Here is a 25,512-nt window from a genome sequence, read left to right on the forward strand (position 1 = left end):
ACACAATTTTGTGACTCAATTTGTCCAAATTCTACAAAGATCCAGCAACAAAAATAACCTTTCAGCTACAATAACAACCCAATGTTTATATCCCAGGACAAATTAAATTGCAACAGCAAGCTAGCAAGTTAAATTCCCATGAATATTTCATTTGTGTTTTGACCTGTCCCCAAATAAATGTTTGATATTTCAACCTGCGTGTCCTGATCTGTCTGGTGGGGATAGACAAACTCAACATGCAGGCACGGAGCCGGTTTGGTCATTATGTAAAACATTTTCGTGCACCCAATAGAATGCCACGGTATCATTTGCACTCTGTGTGTATTTGTTCACGCAAGATGCACCTCTGTGGTCTCACTGCCTCTAAATACCTAGCCAATCTTGCAAGGCCAGGTTACTTCTATTAAAAAAGACTACAGTAACTGCAAATCCTGTATATGGCAAACTAGAACACGCACTGGATTCTCATGCAACGTGGTCTTTTTTTATATCTCATCAAAACATTATAGCGTTGCCATATTGTGGTCCAGATGTGATGAATTTAGGAAAACAGGGAAAGTTAGGCCCTCAATAACTCACTACCCCCCACTGCTGTTTTCATGCATAACATCATAGGCATGCTGACTAGTACACAGGCATACGCAAAGGAAGATTTTGCACAGTGTGATCTGTATTAAATATTCAATAGACAGATGAAAAGGGCCTTTTCAACCTTCATGGAAGGGGTATTATTTGGTCTGATATATGACGTTAGTGCAACCCTCATGGAAGGCGTATTATTTGGTCTGATATATAACGTTAGTGCAACCCTCATGGAAGGGGTATTATTTGGTCTGATATATAACGTTAGTGCAACCCTCATGGAAGGGGTATTATTTGGTCTGATATATAACATTGCCTCTGGAGATGGATGACCTTGCCAATATTTTAACCTAGCCAATCAACAGAGATCAGGAAGGACAAGAGACAAAGAGATGAAGACATTTCAGAGTATGGAGACAGCCTAGAGCTCTAAAATGCATTCCATTGAAGAAAAGGTCAAATAAAGGTTAAACATTCATTTTTTATACAGTAATGGAATGGATTACAACAACAAAAAACAGCAAAACAACAAGTACAAAAAAAGACTGCTGCAGTCATGGGAATATATCTTAGGCTGCAGTACAATTCTCTAACCTTCTCCCCAAAATGTGCACTCATTCACTCCCCCTCATGGATTTAAAAGAAATGGAAGAAAAGGAATATGGTGCAACACCCACTATCCCATGCTTATACAAATTCAATGCTTTTTAATTCATTCACACAGACAGCATCGTTGCGTTTTGGTACACCAGAAGTACATTAATTTCCAATGGAACACTGCATGTGCGTTGCAGAGGCAGTCGCAGTGCGTTCTGTGTGGTGCATGCGTTGGATTTATCAAACGTATGCATCAAATTATATGTGTAGAAGGATTGACAGAAATGGTAGCAGAAGGTGAATGTTGAACTTTTGTTGCACACATATCCAGATGTTGCTGTGTTTCATTTTGTGCAATGACGCTGTAGGTGTGATCGAGGCGTAAGGAATCAGTGCCTAGTGGGTTGAAGGCTAAGAGTTGTTCCCCTGCATCATAGCTCAGTGTCCCTCTATGATGTCCCCTTAATAAGAGCCATAAATAAAAAGGGCACAGTGAAATGTCCATCGACGCCATCACTTCAGCTGTAGTACCACCTGTAAGGTCACAAACACACACACTGTCAGGATACACACACAGAGGTAAAGTGTGCACATAGAGATGGATAGAGAGCTATTGTGCTACAAATCCTGCATTAGCATAGACAGCACCATTGAGGGCTTCCACCATTTTAAAGTCGTCAACTTGGTGGGATTTACTATGGGTTAAGAAAGGATTAGAGCCCGAATTATATGATTTTTAGGGTCCGATTCTGATTTTTTGAGGGGCAAAACTTGCCGATATACTGTTTAACAGCAGGGAACTGAAGAAGTGTAATTTTCCCCACACTGTTTTCAAATTGCCACCCAGAAGAGCAATTGTCCAATAACTATGCTTCAAATGTTGATATCACACATTTTAACAATAATGACACATCATGAGAATGGCAGCAAGTTTTCAGATAAGCATGAGATTCCCTTTTTTCATCCTATTTATTGAATAGAGGCTATCAGTGGAGTTATCAGCCAATACCGATATAGCTTTAAAAGGCTAATATTGGTGAACCGATATATCGGTCGGGCTCTAGAAAGAACCCAGATCAGCAGGAGGGGGTCAGCCAATGAATTACATTCCTAGGCAAACAATCCATAACTGCAGGTTGCAGTATATCACCAACATTGGCTTTATACCTGTTCAGACTATACACACTCCAGCACGGTAGCTGTAATGACCATTTTTTTGTTTATTTACAAACTGCCAATAAACTCAAAAGTAGAATAATAAGTTGACTACTTTAAACTGGAGATAGGCAGTACCTTTGAGGCCTATGCTGTCAAAGAAAAGATCAATGTATATATAGGAGAAGGGCTCTCTAGGGCCGTGTCTAGACTTGACAGTTCACACAGCTTTAGTATTCTGATCATAGAGTTCTGTTTATGGAATTCCGAATGAGTCATGCATCTATACTTACACTATTGTTCAAAGGTTTGGGGTCACTTAGAAATGTCCTAGTTTTTGAAAGAAAAGCAACTTTTTTTGTCCATTAAAATAACATCAAATTGATCAGAAATAGTGTAGATATTGTTAATGTTGTAAATTACTATTGTAGCTGGAAATTGCATATTTTTTACAGAATATTTACATAGGCGTACAGAGGCCCATTATCAGCAACCATCACTCCTGTGTTCCAATGGCACGTTGTGTTAGCTAATCCAAGTTTATCATTTTAAAAGGCTAATCAATCATTAGAAAACCCTTTTGCAATTATGTTAGCATAGCCGAAACCTGTTGTGCTGATTAAAGAAGCAATAAAACTGGCCTTCTTTAGACTAGTTGAGTATCTGGAGCATTCTGGCTGAAAATGGGCAGAAACAAATAACTTTCTTCTGAAACTATCAGTCTATTCCATGTGAGAAATTGCCAAGAAACTGAAGATCTCGTACAACGCTGTGTACCACTCCCTTCAAATAACAGCGCAAACTGGCGCTAACCACAACTGAGCAAGAGGACAAGTACATTTAGTTAGTTTGAGAAACAGACACGTCATAAGTCCTCAACTGGCAGCATCATTAAATAGTACCCGCAAAACACCAGTCTCAATGTCAACAGTGAAGAGGCGACTCCTTGGCAATATCTCGTATGGAATAGCCTTCATTTCTCAGAACAAGAATAGACTGTTGAGTTTCAGAAGAAAGTCCTTTGTTTCTGGACATTTTGAGCCTGTAATCGAACCCACAAATGCTGATGCTCCAGATACTCAACTAGTCTTAAGGAGGCCAGTTGTATTGCTTCTTTAAATCAGCACAATAGGTTTCAGCTGTGCTAACATAACTGAAAAAGGCTTTTCTAATGATCAATTAGCCTTTTAAAATGATAAACTTGGATTAGCTAACACAACGTGCCATTGGAACACAGGAGTGATGGTTGCTGATAATGGGCCTATGTAGATATTCCGTAAAAAAAATCTGTTTCCAGCTACAGTAGTCATTTACAATATTAACAATGTCTACACTAATTCTGATCAATTTGTTGTTATTTTAATGTTCAAGAAATGTTGTTTTTCTTTCAAAAACAAGGACATTAGGTTACCCCAAACTTTTGAACGATAGTGTACATTTAAATGTGTCTCGTGTCCACAGTGTGTCTAGATTCCCTATTCATGTGCTATATTCAAATGCCAGTATGCCTTTTACAAACGGTGGAATAGGCAAAATATGATAACACAACAACTGATGGCTGTAGCTAACTATTGTAGCTAACTAGCCAGCTAACATCTGTAGCTAGCAATCAACACTAAACGGATTGCAACGGGTTAGCATGACTCGCTAAACAATTTTACATTTGCTTCTAAATATTTGCTAGCTGACTAGCATTTGAGGCCAGCAAACATGTTTCTCACACGCTAGGACATTTTGTCCTCTAACGTTTTAATGAAAAGGTAACTCTCTGTCCAAAAACAAGTTTTCTGGAGACTTGTGGGAGGAGTGTACAGTCAGACTGAACTGCAGTTGGGATACGAATATGTTTCTGTATATACATACATACAAATGTCTTATACGACAGGGAATATGGAGAGACTGGGGGAAAAAACATTAAGTGAATGAAGGCACAATGGCTGGCAGAAATCACAGGCTCTTGCGCCTCTGACATCAGTAGGTGTAATGATATTAGACTATTGGTGGAACTGCCATGAAAACTGTTCTCAACCCATCCAAATTATACCCTCCACTGATGCTGGTCAAACTCAAACACACACACACACACACACACACACACACATACATGCAAGCACTCACACACATGCTTTGCATAACTATGCACAACTGAAACATTGGACAAACACACTGACACAGACACAAACGCATTCGATCGGAAATGACGCACACAAGTCAATACCCTAATAATTTGTGTATAAGTGCATGCATGTGTCCCCCCGAAGATTGTACCTTATTGGCAGCCTCCAATGAGCTGATGAGTGTTTGTAATTCCTCTCTGTTCATCTCGACAGACAGAGGCTTCAGGGCACCATTCTCCTTCACATCCAAACGGAGGTTGAGTAGAGGGGTATGGAGAAATGAGATCTTATCGCTGGACAATGCCAGCTGAACAGAGAAACAGAGAGCGCGAGAAAGGCTTAGGATTCAAATGTATAGAAATCATTGTGGTAGCAGTAGTAGATAGGTAGTGAACCATTACAACTCAGTATTTCACCCCAAATCAATGACTGATAAAGCATAATTTCTCACTGAATTTCTGCATACCAAGTAAAAACACTTTTTTCATTTGACCTGTATTTAACCAAGATATTCCTTTGAGATAAAAAAATATATATATTTTTCAAGGGAGTCCTGACCAATCAGTTTCTCAATCAAACGGAGATTGTTGTCTCCTCACTATAGTGCAGGGAATTCACCTTTATCTGCCAGTCAAAATCCTGGAGGGTAGAGCTGGACACGTTATTGGTCCTCTCCACCAGCGCCTGACGGATCTCCTCTCGTCTGGCCCTCAGGACAGTCAGCACAGCCTCCCCATACCCACTGCCCACGTCTGCCAACGATGCCAGCACCTGCCCAAAGCAGAAGAGGTTGGCAGTTGCAGTAATCAATAAATCTCTCATACTGTATATTCAATTTTATTGGCAAACTACACAGTTCAAATTCAAAATAACTTGTGTGGGATGGTACAGGTAACTGCCAAAATAAAGGAAACACTTCAGTAAGAGGGATACAAAATATATAAATATATTGAAAGCAGGTGCTTCCACACAGGTGTAGAGCAATTAATATCCCATAATGCTTAGGGTCATATTTTAAAATACCAGTTGCCCATTATTTTCGGTACCATGGCTAGAATACATCTCAGTGAATTTGTAAAGGAGCATAGAGGGTTTAAAGAATGTGTGCAAGTCACCAGACCTCTACCCAATTGAACACTTACGGGAGATTCTGGAGCGGCGCATGAGACAGCATTTTCCACTACCCTCAACAAAACACCAAATTATAGAATTTCTCATTGAAGAATGGTGTCATATCCCGCCAATAGATTTCCAGACACTAGTCAAATATATGCCAAGGAGCATTGAAGCTGTTCTGGTGGCTTAATAGCCCAACGCCCTATTTAGACACTTTATGTTGGTGTTTCCTTTATTTTGGCAGTTACCTGCACATTGGCCTACATTAAACACACATGATACACAAACTGTCAACACTGGACATACAATATTTATTAATACATGACTTTTGTAAATATGTTCCGCAGCTCGTTGTTCCCATCTTGTGCCACAGCTGCTGGTGATTGTGCAATGAATATCAAATGGCTGGTCTTGTTTCAGTCTGCCTGTAATTCTATTTACACATAAAACATTTAGTTTTGAAACTGAAACAGATGAGTCTATGTCCCTGTAATATTTCATTAGTATTGTCAATAACTCGCTACTGAAATAACTTCGCTACTAAATTAACTCATATAGTGCCTAGAGAAAATCTACACAACCTTTACACAGTTGTCACAGTTTGGTCCCTTAAATTAAAATCTAAAAAAATAGAGATTAAATTGGGATTTTACCCCACTGATTGACAGCCTACTTCACACTTTCAAAGTGAAAGAAACATTTATTTTTTTTAAATGAAAATGTATTTATTTAGTAGGTCTTCACATCCCTGACATGAGTTAATACTTGATGGAAGTACTTTTGGCAGAAATTACTGCTGAAAATGATTTTGAATAAGGTCCCGCCAACTTTGCACAGCCCTTAGGGCAACATCTATCCATTATTATTGTCAAAATTGATCAAGCTCATTCAATTTGGTTGTAGATCATTGATGGACAGCAATATTCCAGTATTGTCACTGATTTTCACACAGATTTAAGTCAGGGCTGAGACTAGACGACTCAGAATCACTGAACACCTCACGGAAGGCCACTCGTGTGTCTTTGGCTTTATCATTTGTTGCCCTCAAACATAAATCTATATCCTAGTGTGAGGTCTTCAGAATACTACGTTTTTCATATTTATTTTGGTCCTGACAAAAACTCCCCAATCCCTGCCGGTGACAATAATAACATAACATGATGATGCTGCCACAATTCTTGAAAATATGGAAGGTTCACTCGGTGATGTGTCGAGTTGGATTTGCCCTAAACCGAAAGTTTTTGCAAAAAAGTTCATTTATTTGTTATGTTCTCTTAAAGTATTACTTAAATGACCATTTTGCAAACAGGAAGGATGATTTGGAATGGATTTTATTAGCACATGCTTTCTTCTTTCCACTGTAATGGGAAATTAACGCAATGTTGCTAATCCATCCACAGTTCTCACAGCTCAGCAAAGGAACTCAGTGTCTGTTTTAAAATCACCTTTGGCCTTATAGTGACATCTCTGAGCAGTTCTCATTCTCTCCCATAACTATGTTAGGAAGGACTGACAGATCCTCTCAGCACCCAGTTGATATGTAACACCATCAACAGCTTAATTGCCATACTTGTCCATATTCAAAGGGTTATTATGGCATTTTGGAATTGTTTCATCACCTTCACCTGATCTGTAACTATATACACATTTTTAAAGCACTTGGTGGCTTGGAGGTTAAATCTGTTTGAATATTACTCAGAAAGAGGAACTTATTCAAAAATGATCCTATCTATTTTTCCCACTATTACTTTTGCACAAACGAAACTACACTGGACAAAAGTATAAATGCAACACAAAGTGTTGGTCCATCCACCTGACAGGTGTGGCTAATCAAAAATCTGATTAAACCGTATAATCATTACACAGGTGCACCTTGTGCTGGAAACAATAAAAGGCCACTAAAATGTGAAGTTGTCACAAAACACAAAACTTGAGACATCTGTGGCTTTCAGGGAGCGTGCAATTGACATGCTGACAGCAGGAATATCCACCAGAGCTGTTGCCAGATAATTGAATGTTAATTTCGCTACCATATGCTTTCTCCAATGTTATTTTAGATAATTTGGTAGTACATCCAACCGGCCTTACAACCACAGACCATGTGTAACCACGCCAGCCCAGGACCTCCATATCCGGCTTCTTCACCTGAAGGATCATCTGAGACCAGCTTCCCGGACAACTGATGAAACTGTGGGTTTGCATAACTGAAGAATTTCTGCATAAACTGTCAGAAACCATCTCGGGGAAGCTCATCTGAGTGCTCGCCATCCTCACCCGGGTCTTGACCTGACAGCAGTTTGGCGGTGTAACAGACTTCAGTGGGCAAATGCTCACCTTCTCCAGCATGCCAGTGGCCACCGAAGTGTGCTCTTCATGGATGAATTCCGGTTTCCAATGTACCTGTATGGCGTTGTGTGGGCGAGCGGTTTACTGATGTCAACGTTGTGAACAGAGTGCCCCATGGTGGAGGTGGGATTATGGTATGGGCAGGCATAAGCTACGTACAACGAACACAATTGCATTTTATTGATGGTCATTTGAATGCACAGAGATAATGTGAGGCCCATTGTCGTGCCTTTCATCCGCCGACATCACCACATGTTTCAGCATTATAAAACACGGTCCCATGTCGCAAGGATGTGTACACAATTCCTGGATACTGAAATTTTCCCAGTTCTTCCATGGCCTGCACACTCACCAGACATTTCACCCATTAAGCATGTTTGGGATACTCTGGATGAACGTGTACAACAGTGTGTTCCAGTTCCCGCCAATATCCAGAAACTTCGCACAGCCATTGAAGAGGTGTGGGACACCATTTCACAGGCCACAATCAACAGCCTGATCAACTCTATGAGAAGGAGATGTGTCGCGCTGCATGAGGAAAATGGTGGTCACACCAGACACTGACTGATTTTGATTCACCGCCCTACTTTTTTTTTTTAAAGGTATCTGTGACCAAAAAATGCATATCTGTATTCCCAGTCATGTGAAATCCATAGATTAGGGCCTAATGAAAACATTTCAATTGACTGATTTCCTTATATGAACTGTAACTATGGTTGCAAAGGGTCGGAAAGTTTTTGGTAAATTTCCAGAATTTCCCCGGAAATTTTCCATTGGAAGTTTTGCTTAAATTCGTCAAAAAAGTTAGCTTATAACAGTGAACCTTTTTTGTGGGATACACATAAGGCAATTCTAGGTCTTTTCACATATTTTGGTTAAACTATCCCCAATGCAATGGAATTGCAAACCTCTGCATGCACAGTGCATTCTTCCATCACATGTGCAGTGCACTCTTCCATCACATGTACAGCTGATTCTCAAGATCTTGCACACTAATGAGATGCTATTGAGCCCACACTACTACAACACTGTCTGAGCCAAGGACTACATGCTTTCTGGTAAGTTTTGATTACAATACTGGGTTGGGTGAATATATTTTATATGACATACATGATTTTTTGTTAACTAGTAAATAGTAGCCTACAGAAAAGTGTGTTTAAATCGAACTTATTTCTAACTTGTTAACAATTTCTGCTAGTTAGTTCTTGCTACCATGTGGGTTTTAGCTTGCTAGATAGAGCCTGCTAACTGAGGAGTGTTAATTCACCTACTTCCTTACTTTGAAACATTTATCTTACAAAGGAGTTATTTAATCTATCTGTACATGAAATTGTATTTATTAATTTTTTTACTCATTTTTTCCTAATCTTTACAGGAAAATACCACAGGCACTGTCTGATGTGTTGAGACATTTCACTGCAACTAATGTAGAAGGAAAAGCTGTGTACATTTGCAAATACTGTGCCAAATCATATGTGAAGAATACAACAAAGATACAGAATCATCTGGCCAAGTGCATAAAGTTCCCTCAGTGCTCACAACAGTCAACCTCTGACAAAAGTCCCTCTACTTCTATTCGAGGTGAAATTATTAATCAGACACCTTATTGATAGCAACAGCTCATGGTCCTGGAATCAGAAGTGTTTTTGACTCAATGGAGGAACGTAGTCAGAGAAATGCTGATGCTTGAGCTGTGTATGCAACTGGTTCACCTCTGATGCTCACAGGCAATGTGTATTGGAAGAGATGTCTGATTGTTCTTCGCCCAGCATACACCCCTCCAACCAGACATGCTTTATCTACTCATTTGCTGGATGCAGAGTTCAACAGAGTTCAAGTGAAGGTCAAGCATATCATAGAGAAAGCAGACTGTATTGCAATCATCTCTGATGGGTGGTCAAATGTTCGTGGGCAAGGAATAATTAACTACATAATCTCCACCCCTCAACCAGTATTCTACAAGAGCACAGACAAGGGACAACAGACACACCAGTCTCTACATTGCAAATGAGCTGAAGGCAATCATCAATGACCTTGGGCCAAAGAAGGTATTTGCACTGGTGACAGACAATGCTGTGAACATGAAGGCTGCTTGGTCTAAAGTGGAGTCCTACCCTCACATCACACCCATTGGCTGTGCTGCTCATGCATTGAATCTGCTCCTCAAGGACATCATAGCACTGAAAACAATGGATACACTCTACAAGAGAGCTAAGGAAATTGTTAGGTATGTGAAGGATCATCAAGTTATAACAGCAATCTACCTCACCAAGCAAAGTAAGAATAAGAGCACCACATTGAAGCTGCCCAGCAACACATGTTGGGGGTGTTGTCATCATGTTTGACAGTCTCCTGGAGGGGAAGGAGTCTCTCCAAGAAATGGCCAAATCACAGTCTGCTGATATGGACAGCCCCATCAAGAGGATCCTCCTGGATTATGTATTTTGGGAGAGTGGTAAGCAGCCTGAAACTCCTGAAACCTATAACAGAAGCCATTTCACAGATTGAGGGAGACAATGCCATACTGTCTGATGTTCAGACTCTGCTTGAGAAGAAATCTGTACTGCCCTGCCCATTTCACTGTTGCTCCAAGCAGAGGAAACTGCAGTTCTGAAATACATCAAAAAGCACGAAGACTTCTGCCTGAAGTCCATTCACGCCGCAGCATACATGTTGGACCCCAAGTATGCTGGCAAGAGCATCCTGTCTGGTGCAGAGATCAACAAAGCCTATGGTGGCATCACTATCGTGTATTACCACCTTGGCCTGGATGAGGGCAAGGTTCTTGGCAGTCTGGCAAAATACACTTCCAAGCAAGGGCTTTGGGATGGAGATGAAATATGGTATATTGTGCCAACATATATGTCGTTCCAACATATATCATCAGCCACCTGGTGGAAGGGACTTCGTGGCTCTGAGGCTCTTTCCCCTGTTGCCTCCGTCATCCTTGTTTGGGAACACACACACAGGCTGACCAATACAAGGGTTGAAAAATTGGTGGCCATCCGGCCAAATTAGATTTTTTTGAGCCTGACAACGAGCCATCCTCAACAAGGTTGGAAAGTGACAGTGAAGATGAGGCCTCAGAGTCTGATGTTCAAGAGCTGGACATTGAGGAGGTCCAGGGAGAAGACATGCAAGTTTGAGAGGAAGACAACCAAAGCTTTAGTTTCTAGACTATCATTTTACAGATGTATGTTGAAAGCGTTTTTGGGAGATGCGATGGATCATTCAATATTCCCTTTCTTTGGTTATTCAGCAAAATCATCCCATGTGAAGAGTCAACTCATTTAATTAATGTTCGATTCGTAACTACACTGCTCAAAAAAATAAAGGGAACACTAAAATAACACATCCAAGATCTGAATGAATGAAATATTTTTATTAAATACTTTTTTCTTTACATAGTTGAATGTGCTGACAACAAAATCACACAAAAATGATCAATGGAAATCAAATTTATCAACCCATGGAGGTCTGGATTTGGAGTCACACTCAAAATTAAAGTGGAAAACGACACTACAGGCTGATCCAACTTTGATGTAATGTCCTTAAAACAAGTCAAAATGAGGTTCAGTAGTGTGTGTGGCCTCCACGTCCCTGTATGACCTCCCTACAATGCCGGGGCATGCTCCTGATGAGCAGTTTGTGGTGCAACGTGGCGTTGGTGGATGGAGCGAGACATGATGTCCCAGATGTGCTCAATTGAATTCAGGTCTGGGGAACGGGCGGGCCAGTCCATAGCATCAATGCCTTCCTCTTGCAGGAACTGCTGACACACTCCAGCCACATGAGGCATTGTCTTGCATTAGGAGGAACCCAGGGCCAACATATGGTCTCACAAGGGGTCTGAGGATCTCATCTCGGAACCTAATGGCAGTCAGGCTACCTTTGGCGAGCACATGGAGGGCTGTACGGCCCCCCAAAGAAATGCCACCCCACACCATGACTGACCCACCGCCAAACCGGTCATGCTGGAGGATGTTGCAGGCAGCAGAACGTTCTCCACGGCGTCTCATGACTCTGTCACGTCTGTCACATGTGCTCAGTGTGAACTTGCTTTCATCTGTGAAGAGCACAGGGCGCCAGTGGAGAATTTGCCAATCTTGGTGATCTCTGGCAAATGCCAAACGTCCTGCACGGTGTTGGGCTGTAAGCACAACCCCCACATGTGGACGTCGGGCCCTCATACCACCCTCATGGAGTCCGTCTCTCACCGTTTGAGCAGACACATGCATGTTTGTGGCCTGCTGGAGGTAATTTTGCAGGGCTCTGGCAGTGCTCCTCCTGCTCCTCCACGTCTCCTGATGTACTGGCCTGTCTCCTGGTAGCGCCTCCATGCTCTGGACACTACGCTGACAGACACAGCAAACCTTCCAGCCACAGCTCGCATTGATGTTCCATCCTGGATGAGCTGCACTACCTGAGCCTTGTGTGGGTTGTAGACTCCGTCTCATGCTACCACTAGAGTGAAAGCACCGCCAGCATTCAAAAGTGACCAAAACATCAGCCAGGAAGCATAGGAACTGAGAAGTGGTCTGTGGTCACCACCTGCAGAACCACTCCTTTATTGGGGGTGTCTTGCTAATTGCCTATAATTTCCACCTGTTGTCTATTCCATTTGCACAACAGCATGTGAAATTTATTGTCACTCAGTGTTGCTTCCTAAGTGGACAGTTTGATTTCGCAGAAGTGTGATTGATTTGGAGTTATATTGTGTTGTTTAAGTGTTTCCTTTATTTTTTTTGCTCAGTTGGTAGAGCATGGCGCTTGTAACGCCAGGGTAGTGGGTTCGATCCCCGGGACCACCCATACGTAGAATGTATGCACACATGACTGTAAGTCGCTTTGGATAAAAGCGTCTGCTAAATGGCATATATTATTTGAGCAGTGTATATAGTTTTTAAAATTTCTATTGGAAGGATTTAATCATTTGTAATTGTGTCTACTTATGATAAGGTAAAATGTGTATGTTTCTGTATGGTAAATAGATCCAATACAAAAAACATCTACATTCAAATGATATTAATATTAATTTGCATACATTCCCATTAATTCCCACAGAAAGTTTCCACCTATGAATATTCCCCAAAATGTGCAACCCTAACTGTAACTCAGTAAAATCGTTGACATTTTTCTATGTTATTTTGTTCAGTGTAATTGCGGGATTTTCATAAAAATACTTGTTTTTTAAACTTATTTAAATGTGCCACAAAGAGGTGTGTAGACTTTTGCAATCAAGAGATCTTGTTTTTCTCTCCTTAAATATTATTATTTATTTTTTTTAAATGTAAAAATAATAATAAACTGGCACTCTATGTAACATTTATCAATTGAAAATGTAGGCCTCGGTGTTAGCATTAAATGTTACTAAGCCGTGCCAAAGATGCATTCTAGGGGAACACAGTAGTCTGATGCCTGGTTGAACTTTCAATGGCCCCTCCTGTCAAGAGTCAGAAAACAGATTGCTGGGATATCCCAGCAGAGTCTGAAACCTGACGCCTGCCTTCCACCGGAGTGGCAAACACACTGAAACCTGAGACCAACACAGTGTATACACCTGACACCCCAAATCCCAGTCTACTCTGCAGGCATAACAAAACACAACATACCACACACACTACAGCCCTCACAGAGGGGTGACCATTGTCCACTTTTGTTCTAGCCCAGCAATAAAACACATGGTTCAATCAAAATGTACACCCCCTGAGCATCCCTCGGGAATGGATTGAGAAACATTGACCAAACCAAATACTCTTCACACTCCTTACAAATCCAATACACTGCCGGTATACAAAATACATTGCAGCCGTCAAGAGGCGCTACACAAACCTAATACACACTAAAGAGCCCAACACAATATAACTGTCAAAAGAACCCTCACAAACCAGTGAGCCACTGCATTGCACATCTTAGAAACCCAACTCCCCTGACATCTAAGTCAAGGGCCAGTCATGCATGGAACATGACTCAAAGTCAAACATTCATGATAAAACTCAAAAGACTGCTCCAAACGCACTGACGATGGTCTCACCTCATCGTCTGGGGTCTTCTTACCCACAGCAAGCCGGAACAGAGAGGAGAGGGAGTCGAGGAGCTCCATCCATTCTACAAGGGTCCACGTATTACCGTAGTCTGCCATCCGAGGGGGCTCCCGCCCACACACACCGTCTACCACCCAGTGTAATAGCTGGAAGAGAGAAAGTGTGTATCATCATCATCATCATCGTGAAAAAATGTATTGCGGTCCTTTTGTAGCCTATGCTGGGATTTAATCCATCTACCCAAAACAAGTCAGTAAACAATGCCATGCCCATGTTTGTGTGGCGGTCATAGTGTTTTTGAGTAAGCGCCTTATCTGTATGCTTTGTATTTACAATCAAGCATCATGCTCCCTCTGCTGTTCAATTGTTGGTTCAGCATGTGCTTATAACAATGAAACACTCGACCCCTCTTGCGTGCCAGCTAATGAAAAATGTATTTTATTAATGACATTTTCCTCCTACAATGGCCTGTTGCTATGTAGCTACACATTGTAAAGGTGATATGTGAATGGTTCCATACAGCCTTTATACCTTAGCTATTGTAAAGTGTAGCATGAAAGGTTTCAATTAACCTGTTATTGGTGATACCTTTTTTCCTGAATTGAGAACTTACAAAATATCAAATAATTGTCTGTGCCTCCTCGTTGCTCGTTGCATTCTACAAAAATCAGAGAACACATTCAGAAAAATCCATGTTCTGTACCACACGAAGAGGTTCCTCGCCATGTTAGCTACCACACATCTAGTATTTACCTCGCTCAGATGATCACTCAAGCCATGAACTTTCTAATGACCAGTGGTGGAAAAAGTACACAATTATCATACTTGAGTAAAAAAAAATATGCTTAAGTATCAAAAGTAAAAGAACAAATAATGTCATATTCCTTCTATTAAGCCAAACAAACAGCACAATTTTCTTGGGGCACACTCCAACACTCTTCTTTACAAAATAAGCATTTGTGTTAATTGAGTCTGCCAGATCAGAGGCAGTAGGGATTACCAGGGATGTTCTCTTGATGAGTGAGTGAATTGGACCATTTTCCTTTCATGCTAAGCATTCAAAATGTAACAAGTACTTTTGGGTGTGAGGAAAAAAGTATGGAGTAAAATGTATATGATTTTCTTTAGGAATGTAGTAGAGTAAAAGTAAAAGTTGTAAAAAATACAAATAGTAAAGTAGGCCTACAGATCACCCCCCAAAACTACTTAAGTACTTTAAAGAATTGTTGCTTAAGTATTTTACACCACTGCTAATGACTGTCCATCTCATGTTGTTTTTCTAAATTAGATGTATTTTTGTGTGCTTTGAGGTTCTTTGAAAAGCACAAAGTAGAACACATTCTTATTATTTCCCAGCATCTATGCTACGCAGCCACGTGTAGAAGTAGATGACAGCATGTCACACAGTGCGACCAAAACAAAGAGCTACACTAGTGAAGGCTCCCCAGCAGAGGAAGGGGAGGACTATCCTCAGTGAATGGCAAAAATAAAATAGTGAAACATTAAAAAAGCTATTCTTTTTAGATAAAATTACACTAAATACAGTGGGGCAAAAAAGTATTGTCAGCCACCAATTGTGAAGGTTCTCCCACTTATAGAAAGATGAGAGGCCTGTAATTTTCATCATAGGTACACTTCAACTATGACAGACAAAATGAGGAAAAAAAAACAGAAAATCACATTGTAGGATTTTTCATGAATATATTTGCAAATTATGGTGGAAAATAAGTGTTTGGTCACCTACAAACAAGCAAGATTTCTGGCTCGCACAGACCTATAACTTATTCTTTAAGAGGCTCCTCTGTCCTCCACTCGTTACCTGTATTAATGGCACCAGTTTGAACTTGTTATCAGTATAAAATACACCTGTCCACAACCTCAAACAGTCACACTCCAAACTCTACTATGGCCAAGACAAAAGACCTGTCAAAGGACACCAGAAACAAAATTGTAGACCTGCACCAGGCTGGGAAGACTGAATCTGCAATAGGTAAGCAGCTTGGTTTGAAGAAATCAACTGTGGGAGCAATTATTAGGAAATGGAAGACATACAAGACCACTGATAATCTCCCTCGATCTGGGGCTCCACGCAAGATCTCACCCCGTGGGGTCAAAATGATCAGAAGAACGGTGAGCAAAAATCCCAGAACCACACGGGGGGACCTTGTGAATGACCTGCAGAGAGCTGGGACCAAAGTAACAAAGCCTACCATCAGTAACACACTACGCCGCCAGGGACTCAAAATCCTGCAGTGCCAGACGTGTCCCCCTGCTTAAGCCAGTACATGTCTAGGCCCGTCTGAAGTTTGCTAGAGAGCATTTGGATGATCCAGAAGAAGATTGGGAGAATGTCATATGGTCAGATGAAACCAAAATATAACTTTTTGGTAAAAACTCAACTCGTCGTGTTTGGAGGACAAAGAATGCTGAGTTGCATCCAAAGAGCACCATGGAAAAATCATGCTTTGGGGCTGTTTTTCTGCAAAGGGACCAGGACGACTGATCCGTGTAAAGGAAAAAATGAATGGGGCCATGTATCGTGAGATTTTGAGCGAAAACCTCCTTCCATCAGCGAGGGCATTGAAGATGAAACGTGGCTGGGTCTTTCAGCATGACAATGATCCCAAACACACCGCCCGGGCAACGAAGTAGTGGCTTCGTAAGAAGCATTTCAATGTCCTGGAGTGGCCTAGCCAGTCTCCAGATCTCAACCCCATAGAAAATCTTTGGAGGGAGTTGAAAGTCAGTGTTGCCCAGCAACAGCTCCAAAACATCACTGCTCTAGAGATCTGCATGGAGGAATGGGCCAAAATACCAACAACAGTGTGTGAAAACCTTGAAGTAAATAATTGATTAAAACACACTGTTTTGCAATGAAGGTCTACAGTAGCCTCAACAGCACTCTGTAGGGTAGCACTATGGTGTAGCCGGACGGAGGACAGCTAAATTCTGTCCTCCTCTGGGTACATTGACATCGATTCAAAACTCTAGTAGGCTCGTGGTTCTCACCCCCTTCCATAGACTTAAACAGTAATTATGACAACTTCCAGAGGATGTCCTCCAACCTATCAGTTCTTGCAGCATTAACTGAAAAGTTGTCCACCCAAGCAAAGGATCGAAGAATCAATGTTGTACTGAAAGCATAAGCTACAGCTAGCTAACATTGTAGTGCATAAAATGTGATAAGAGGTTGAATCAGCGAGAGAAAGACAATAGTTAAACAAATTCATTTCTTTAAAAAATGAAGAAGCAAGAGAGAGATATCTATATTTATTTATTTTTCTTCACTTACTTAGCTATGGAATGTAGCAAGTTAGTTTAGCTTACTCAAACAGAGAAAGATGCTATGTTAGCTAGCTGGCTATCCAACACTAGAACTTGGTTTTTAGTTTTATTAATGTATTGCCTCTGGGGCCGGCCAGGGTAACTGCTAAACTGCTTGCTGACTATATCTGCTAGATGCAGGCCAGTGTGTGCAAGGCGGTATTGAATGTGTCAATGTCTGTCACCTTAATTACTCAAATTTCTTTCGACCTGTGCACCTACGTTGTAAACGTTCATTCATAGGCTAGGTTGTAGCAACCTCACGATGGGTATAGGGAAAATTGTATTATCATGTAGTATGTAGCCTAAATCTAAAAAAAACGTTACATTGAACTGAGTGAATGTAATATGAATGACAGTCATCCAATATGCTATAATAGAAATAAGGCAATACTAATTTAAAAAATATATGAACGGCATCGACCGCCACTGATCTACACATATGCAAGTGGCACTTCTCACTAGATACAAAACATGTATTCAATACCTTAATGAACATGTGTTTTTTGTAGAACCCGCTGCAACTGGACACTGTTGGCATGTATGATACGGTCTTCGTTATTGATATGGGAAAAGTGTATCCTAAAGAAGAGGTTAGTTTAAAAAGTTATTGCTACACTTTAGTGGCTAAAGTGTAACAGCTGTTCTACGGAAGCATTCACATATCGTTCCTCTATTCGGTTCGCTGCAGCTAGCTGCAACAAACTGTACAGTTTTATCTCAATCTCTTCATTCAAAGACTCAATCATGGACACTCTTACTGACAGTTGTGGTGGCTTTGTGTGATGTATTGTTGTCTCTACCTTGTTGACCGTTGTCTGTGCCCAATGTTTGTACCTTGTTTTGTGATGCTACCATGCTGTGTTGCTGCCTTGCTATGTTGTCGCCTTAGGTCTCTCTTTATGTAGAGTTGTGTCCTATATTTATATTGTATTTATAAAAATAAATAAAAAATCCCTGGCCCCCGTCCCCGCAGGAGTCCTTTTGGTAGTCCGGCATTGTAAATAAGAATCTGTTCTTAACTGACTTGCCTCGTTACATAAAATAAAAATATCACCGTTGCTATGTAAAAAGTGAATGCATGCAAGGGTTCTCCTGATATTGCATTGACTAGCTCCAGGACTGGGCTGACAAAATACAGCACATTTAGGAATCAAACATTCAAGGAAATTACAGTAAAGATTGCACTTTTCAATTATTCTTACTTTTTGACATTCTTCAGAAGGTAATTTGCCAAGTAAATGTACCATGTTTTGCTGTCAAGTTCCGCCTTCCGTGTTTAACGTCACGAATCAGCTGATAGTGGTCACGTATGGGGGCGTATTATACATTGGACTCTTGCAATGAGGTTCATACCGGTAAAGGTATTTTGGAGCAATCAGCCTATGGAAAACATTTTATTTTTAAAAAGTGCGTTGAGCTCGTATTGAAACAGTCTCCTAAAAATACTTTTTTAGTGCGGCAAAATTCTATAATATTATTCCACGCGCCACAGTGCATTAAAACGTTCTGTAAAGCATCAGCTTACACAAATGTCACTTCCTTTGCATTATGTGTTTATAAAATCGGCTTCTTTCTTGGAGGATTATTAAAGTGAAAACAGAAGTGCTATGGTGAAACTAGATGACATGTCCAGCAGTAATTTTTTATTTATTTAATTATTTCACCTTTATTTAACCAGGTAGGCAAGTTGAGAACAAGTTCTCATTTACAATTGCGACCTGGCCAAGATAAAGCAAAGCAGTTCGACAGATACAACGACACAGAGTTACACATGGAGTAAAACAAACATACAGTCAATAATACCGTATAAACAAGTCTATATACAATGTGAGCAAATGAGGTGAGAAGGGAGGTAAAGGCAAAAAAGGCCATGGTGGCAAAGTAAATACAATATAGCAAGTAAAACACTGGAATGGTAGTTTTGCAATGGAAGAATGTGCAAAGTAGACATAAAAATAATGGGGTGCAAAGGAGCAAAATAAATAAATAAATAAAATACAGTTGGGAAAGAGGTAGTTGTTTGGGCTAAATTATAGGTGGGCTATGTACAGGTGCAGTAATCTGTAAGATGATCTGACAGTTGGTGCTTAAAGCTAGTGAGGGAGATAAGTGTTTCCAGTTTCAGAGATTTTTGCAGTTCGTTCCAGTCACTGGCAGCAGAGAACTGGAAGGAGAGGCGGCCAAAGAAAGAATTGGTTTTGGGGGTGACCAGAGAGATATACCTGCTGGAGCGTGTGCTACAGGTGGGAGATGCTATGGTGACCAGCGAGCTGAGATAAGGGGGGACTTTACCTAGCAGGGTCTTGTAGATGACATGGAGCCAGTGGGTTTGGCGACGAGTATGAAGCGAGGGCCAGCCAACGAGAGCGTACAGGTCGCAATGGTGGGTAGTATATGGGGCTTTGGTGACAAAACGGATTGCACTGTGATAGACTGCATCCAATTTGTTGAGTAGGGTATTGGAGGCTATTTTGTAAATGACATCGCCAAAGTCGAGGATTGGTAGGATGGTCAGTTTTACAAGGGTATGTTTGGCAGCATGAGTGAAGGATGCTTTGTTGCGAAATATGAAGCCAATTCTAGATTTAACTTTGGATTGGAGATGTTTGATATGGGTCTGGAAGGAGAGTTTACAGTCTAACCAGACACCTAAATATTTGTAGTTGTCCACGTATTCTAAGTCAGAGCCGTCCAGAGTAGTGATGTTGGACAGGCGGGTAGGTGCAGGTAGCGATCGGTTGAAGAGCATGGATTTAGTTTTACTTGTATTTAAGAGCAATTGGAGGCCACGGAAGGAGAGTTGTATGGCATTGAAGCTTGCCTGGAGGGTTGTTAACACAGTGTCCAAAGAAGGGCCGGAAGTATACAGAATGGTGTCGTCTGTGTAGAGGTGGATCAGGGACTCACCAGCAGCAAGAGCGACCTCATTGATCTATACAGAGAAGAGAGTCGGCCCAAGAATTGAACCCTGTGGCACCCCCATAGAGACTGCCAGAGGTCCGGACAGCAGACCCTCCGATTTGACACACTGAACTCTATCAGAGAAGTAGTTGGTGAACCAGGCGAGGCAATCATTTGAGAAACCAAGGCTGTCGAGTCTGCCGATGAGGATGTGGTGGTTGACAGAATCGAAAGCCTTGGCCAGATCAATGAATACGGCTGCACAGTAATGTTTCTTATCGATGGCGGTTAAGATATCGTTTAGGACCTTGAGCGTGGCTGAGGTGCACCCATGACCAGCTCTGAAACCAGATTGGATAGCAAAGAAGGTATGGTTAGATTCAAAATGGTCGGTAATCTGTTTGTTGACTTGGCTTTCGAAGACCTTAGAAAGGCATGGTAGGATAGATATAGGTCTGTAGCAGTTTGGGTCAAGAGTGTCCCCCCCTTTGAAGAGGGGGATGACCGCAGCTGCTTTCCAATCTTTGGGAATCTCAGACGACACGAAAGAGAGGTTGAACAGGCTAGTAATAGGGGTGGCAACAATTTCGGCAGATAATTTGAGAAAGAAAGGGTTCAGATTGTCTAGCCCGGCTGATTGCAACTCCCCTCCAAGTCTCCACCACTATCTTTATCCTTTTTCATCCAACATCACTGCAGATGGTATGGTCCCAACCTTTTCCCCGGAGACTCTCTCCTCTTCCATCCTATCATCTCTTCCCTCTGCTCAAACCTCTCCAACCTATCTCCTGATTCTGCCTCCTCAACCCTCCTCTCCTCCCTTTCTGCATCCTTTGACTCTCTATGTAGGATCTTCCAGGTAGCCAGCTCCGTGGTGGAAACTCATGGCTCACAGAACAGGGCTCCGGGCAGCCGAGCGGAAATGGAGGAAATTCGCCAATCCCTGGACCTGGCATCATTTACTCCCTCCTCTCTACATTTTCCTCCTCTGTCTCTGCTGCTAAAGCCACTTTCTACCACTCTAAATTCCAAGCATCTGCCTCTAACCCTAGGAAGCTCTTTGCCACCTTCTCCTCCCTCCTGAATCCTCCTCCCCCTCCCCCCTCCTCCCTCTCTGCAGATGACCCGTCAACCATTTTGAAAAGAAGGTCGACGACATCCGATCCTCGTTTGCTAAGTCAAACGACACCGCTGGTTCTGCTCACAGTGCCCTACCCTGTGCTCTGACCTCTTTCTCCTCTCTCTCCAGATGAAATCTCGCGTCTTGTGACGGCCGGCCGCCCAACAACCTGCCCGCTTGACCCTATCCCCTCCTCTCTTCTCCAGACCATTTCCGGAGACCTTCTCCCTTACCTCACCTCGCTCATCAACTTATCCCTGACCGCTGGCTACGTCCCTTCCGTCTTCAAGAGAGCGAGAGTTGCACCCCTTCTGAAAAACCTACACTCGATCCCTCCGATGTCAACAACTACAGACCAGTATCCCTTCTTTCTTTTCTCTCCAAAACTCTTGAACGTGCCGTCCTTGGTCAGCTCTCCCGCTATCTCTCTCAGAATGACCTTCTTGATCCAAATCAGTCAGGTTTCAAGACTAGTCATTCAACTGAGACTGCTCTTCTCTGTATCACGGAGGCGCTCCGCACCGCTAAAGCTAACTCTCTCTCCTCTGCTCTCATCCTTCTAGACCTATCGGCTGCCTTCGATACTGTGAACCATCAGATCCTCCTCCACCCTCTCTGAGTTGGGCATCTCCGGCGTGGGCCCACGCTTGATTGCGTCCTACCTGACAGGTCGCTCCTACCAGGTGGCGTGGCGAGAATCTGTCTCCTCACCATGCGCTCTCACCACTGGTGTCCCCAGGGCTCTGTTCTAGGCCCTCTCCTATTCTCGCTATACACCAAGTCACTTGGCTCTGTCATAACCTCACATGGTCTCTCCTATCATTGCTATGCAGACGACACACAATTAATCTTCCTTTCCCCCTTCTGATGACCAGGTGGCGAATCGCATCTCTGCATGTCTGGCAGACATATCAGTGTGGATGACGGATCACCACCTCAAGCTGAACTCGGCAAGACGGAGCTGCTCTTCCTCCCGGGAAGGACTGCCCGCTCCATGATCTCGCCATCACGGTTGACAACTCCATTGTGTCCTCCTCCCAGAGCGCTAAGAACCTTGGCGTGATCCTGGACAACACCCTGTCGTTCTCAACTAACATCAAGGCGGTGGCCCGTTCCTGTAGGTTCATGCTCTACAACATCCGCAGAGTACGACCCTGCCTCACACAGGAAGCGGCACAGGTCCTAATCCAGGCACTTGTCATCTCCCGTCTGGATTACTGCAACTCGCTGTTGGCTGGGCTCCCTGCCTGTGCCATTAAACCCCTACAACTCATCCAGAACGCCGCAGCCCGTCTGGTGTTCAACCTTCCCAAGTTCTCTCACGTCACCCCGCTCCTCCACTCTCTCCACTGGCTTCCAGTTGAAGCTCGCATCCGCTACAAGACCATGGTGCTTGCCTACGGAGCTGTGAGGGGAACGGCACCTCAGTACCTCCAGGCTCTGATCAGGCCCTACACCCAAATAAGGGCACTGCGTTCATCCACCTCTGGCCTGCTCGCCTCCCTACCACTGAGGAAGTACAGTTCCCGCTCAGCCCAGTCAAAACTGTTGCTCTGGCTCCCCAATGGTGGAACAAACTCCCTCACGACGCCAGGACAGCGGAATCAATCACCACCTTCCGGAGACACCTGAAACCCCACCTCTTTAAGGAATACCTAGGATAGGATAAAGTAATCCTTCTCACCCCCCCCCCTTAAAATATGTAGATGCACTATTGTAAAGTGGCTGTTCCACTGGATGTCATAAGGTGAATGCACCAATTTGTAAGTCGCTCTGGATAAGAGCGTCTGCTAAATGACTTAAATGTAATGTAAAATGTATTTGTAGGGGTCCAGATTTTTCAGCTCTGTCAGAACATCAGCAGAATGGATTTGGGAGAAGGAGAAATGGGGAAGGCTTGGGCGAGTTGCTGTTGGGGGTGCAGTGCTGTTGACCGGGGTAGGAGTAGCCAGGTGGAAAGCATGGCCAGCTGTAGAAAAATGCTTTTTGAAATTCTCAATTATGGTGGATTTATCAGTGGTGACAGTGTTTCCTATCTTCAGTGCAGTGGGCAACTGGGAGGAGGTGTTCTTATTCTCCATGGACTTTACAGTGTCCCAGAACTTTTTTGAGTTAGTGTTGCAGGAAGCAAATTTCTGCTTGAAAAAGCTAGCCTTGGCTTTTCTAACTGCCTGTGTATAACGGTTTCTAGCTTCCCTGAATAGCTGCATATCATGGGGGCTGTTCGATGCTAATGCAGTAATGCACAGGACAGCGTTGTTTGCACAACACTGGGATTTTGAATATAACCCTCTGGTCCAGGAACAATGTAATCTTCCAAATAAAATGATTTACTAATGTAAATTAAAGTGATTCACACACAGTAATGTCTATTTACAGTAACATCGTTTGGCAGGCCTGAAAAAATGTAATGTAACTGAATGAAAGACCCATCTCTGGTGGGCAGTGGTGTTCCAGCTCTTTACACCCAGGAACAACACTAATTATCTTGTGACATCACATTGTCCTCAAAAGTTGTTTTTTGGGGGGCGTTTAAGCTAACCCTAACCATTTTCATAAACCTAACCTAATTCTCCTAACCTGCTATGTTAATGCTCCTAACCTGCTGCGTAAGTTCTCCTAACCTGCTACAAAAAGATAAATCTGACATAATTTGACAAAAGCTGGATTCCTTCTAGCCATGACCTCGTAACCCCTACCCTTTCCCTAACATTAACCATTTCACATTTATCAGTGGGGTAATCGTGCTCCCGAGTGGCGCAGCGATCTAAGGCACTGCATCTCAGTGCTTGAGAAGTCACTACAGACACCCTAGTTTGATTCCAGGCTGTTTCACAACCGGCCGCGATTGGGAGTCCCATAGGGCGGCGCACAATTGGCCCAGCGTTGTCCGGGTTTGGGGTAAGCCGTCATTGTAAATAAGAATTTGTTTTTAACTTACTTGCCTAGTTAAATAAAGGTTCAATAAAAATACAAATAAATTCTGTGCCACCCTCCAATGTTTATAAACAAAGTAAAATGCAATCGTTACTGTAATTTCCTTGAATGTTTGATTCATAAATGACTGAATGATCTACAAATAATAATGGGTCATTATTTTATTTATGATGACAGGTGATTTGTTTTGACATATAAATGAATTATATGTAAATATTGATTAGTGAAGAATATAACTTATACATGCCTCATGAGTTGTCATACCCAATCAGAACCCAAAATATAATCTTGCTTTACTCCAATGTTTATAAACAAAGTAAATGTAAACAAACATGTTATTGCCTAAAACAGTGGTTCACAAACTTTTTATAGTGCTCCTTATTTAGCCATCTTACATATAAAACCTTATTTGTTCTTCAAAAATTTACCACAGATTAATGAGAAGGGTGTGCTTGAAAGGATGCACTTAAACAATAAAACACTGCCATGTTGGGTTGTATTGGAGAGTCTCAGTCTTAAATCATTTTCCACACAGTCTGTGCCTGTATTTAGATTTCATGCTAGTGAGGGCCGAGAATCCACTCTCACATAGGTACGTGGTTGCAAAAAACATCACCCATATAGGCCAGTCATGTGAGAAACTCATCATCATGCAAGAGGTCAGACATATGAAAATGAGTCAGTAAAGAAAACTTTAAGCTCGTATCTCTATTACATATTTTTTGTCAATTCTTTGCCCATTGATAACCAGCACACTTCTCTATGCTGTAAAAGTGTTACATGGTCGGTGCCCATATCATTGCATAGTGCAGAAAATATATGAGAGTTCAGGGGCCTTGCTTTAACAAAGTTAACCATTTTCACTGTAGTGTCCAAAATGTCTTCCAAGCTGTCAGGCATTCACTTGGCAGCAAGAGCCTTTCGGTGGATGAGGCAGTGTACCCAAGTGGCGTTGGGAGCAACGACTTGCACGTGCGTTACCACTCCACTGTCTCTCTGTCATGGCTTTTGCACCATTAGTACAGATACCAACACATCTTGACCACCAAAGTCCATCTGTCTGTTGACTCATCCAGCTGTAACACACATAATTCACTGGCTTGTATGCGAGGCAGTAATTGTTTCAAAACATCTTCTGCCATGTCACTGATGCATCGTGAAACAGTGTTGTTTGATGAAGACATTGTCTGTATAGTTTTTTTTATTTTTCAAATTGGCATGTTTTGTTTCTAAATGTCTTCTCAAGAGTCAAGGTTTCATCGAGTTGTGA

General features: G+C 42.2%; 1 protein-coding gene across 4 annotated transcripts; it reads right to left on the reverse strand.

Moving 5' to 3' along the window:
• Positions 1–1,043: 1,043 nt before the first annotated feature.
• Positions 1,044–18,607, reverse strand: LOC124001452 (COMM domain-containing protein 8-like). Of its 4 annotated transcripts, none has more exons than XM_046308190.1 (5): positions 18,487–18,607; positions 13,948–14,103; positions 5,070–5,222; positions 4,603–4,758; positions 1,044–1,713 (listed from the first exon to the last, which is right to left on the reverse strand). In XM_046308190.1, the coding sequence occupies exons 1-5, from the start codon at positions 18,529–18,531 to the stop codon at positions 1,693–1,695; spliced, it is 531 nt and encodes a 176-aa protein (XP_046164146.1). In that variant the 5' UTR covers positions 18,532–18,607; the 3' UTR covers positions 1,044–1,692. The 4 variants fall into 4 exon arrangements, with proteins under 4 accessions (XP_046164146.1, XP_046164148.1, XP_046164147.1 ...); XM_046308192.1 differs by having other exon boundaries at positions 18,529–18,546; XM_046308191.1 differs by lacking the exon at positions 18,487–18,607 and adding an exon at positions 18,119–18,180.
• Between the last annotated feature and the right edge of the window lie 6,905 nt (positions 18,608–25,512).

Source organism: Oncorhynchus gorbuscha, linkage group LG17, assembly GCF_021184085.1.
Source record: "Oncorhynchus gorbuscha isolate QuinsamMale2020 ecotype Even-year linkage group LG17, OgorEven_v1.0, whole genome shotgun sequence".
Taxonomy (NCBI): domain Eukaryota; kingdom Metazoa; phylum Chordata; class Actinopteri; order Salmoniformes; family Salmonidae; genus Oncorhynchus; species Oncorhynchus gorbuscha.

Bases quoted from the DNA above. Each gene is read 5' to 3' on its own strand.
- LOC124001452 (XM_046308188.1), bottom strand. From the start codon at position 17,822: ATGCCAACAGTGTCCAGTTGCAGCGGGTTCTACAAAAAACACATGTTC. The intron at 4,759-5,069 runs GTGAATTCCCTG...TTCTCTGTTCAG, and splicing joins ATTTTGACTGGCAGATAAAG to CTGGCATTGTCCAGCGATAA. The intron at 1,714-4,602 runs GTACAATCTTCG...GTGACCTTACAG, and splicing joins CATTGGAGGCTGCCAATAAG to GTGGTACTACAGCTGAAGTG.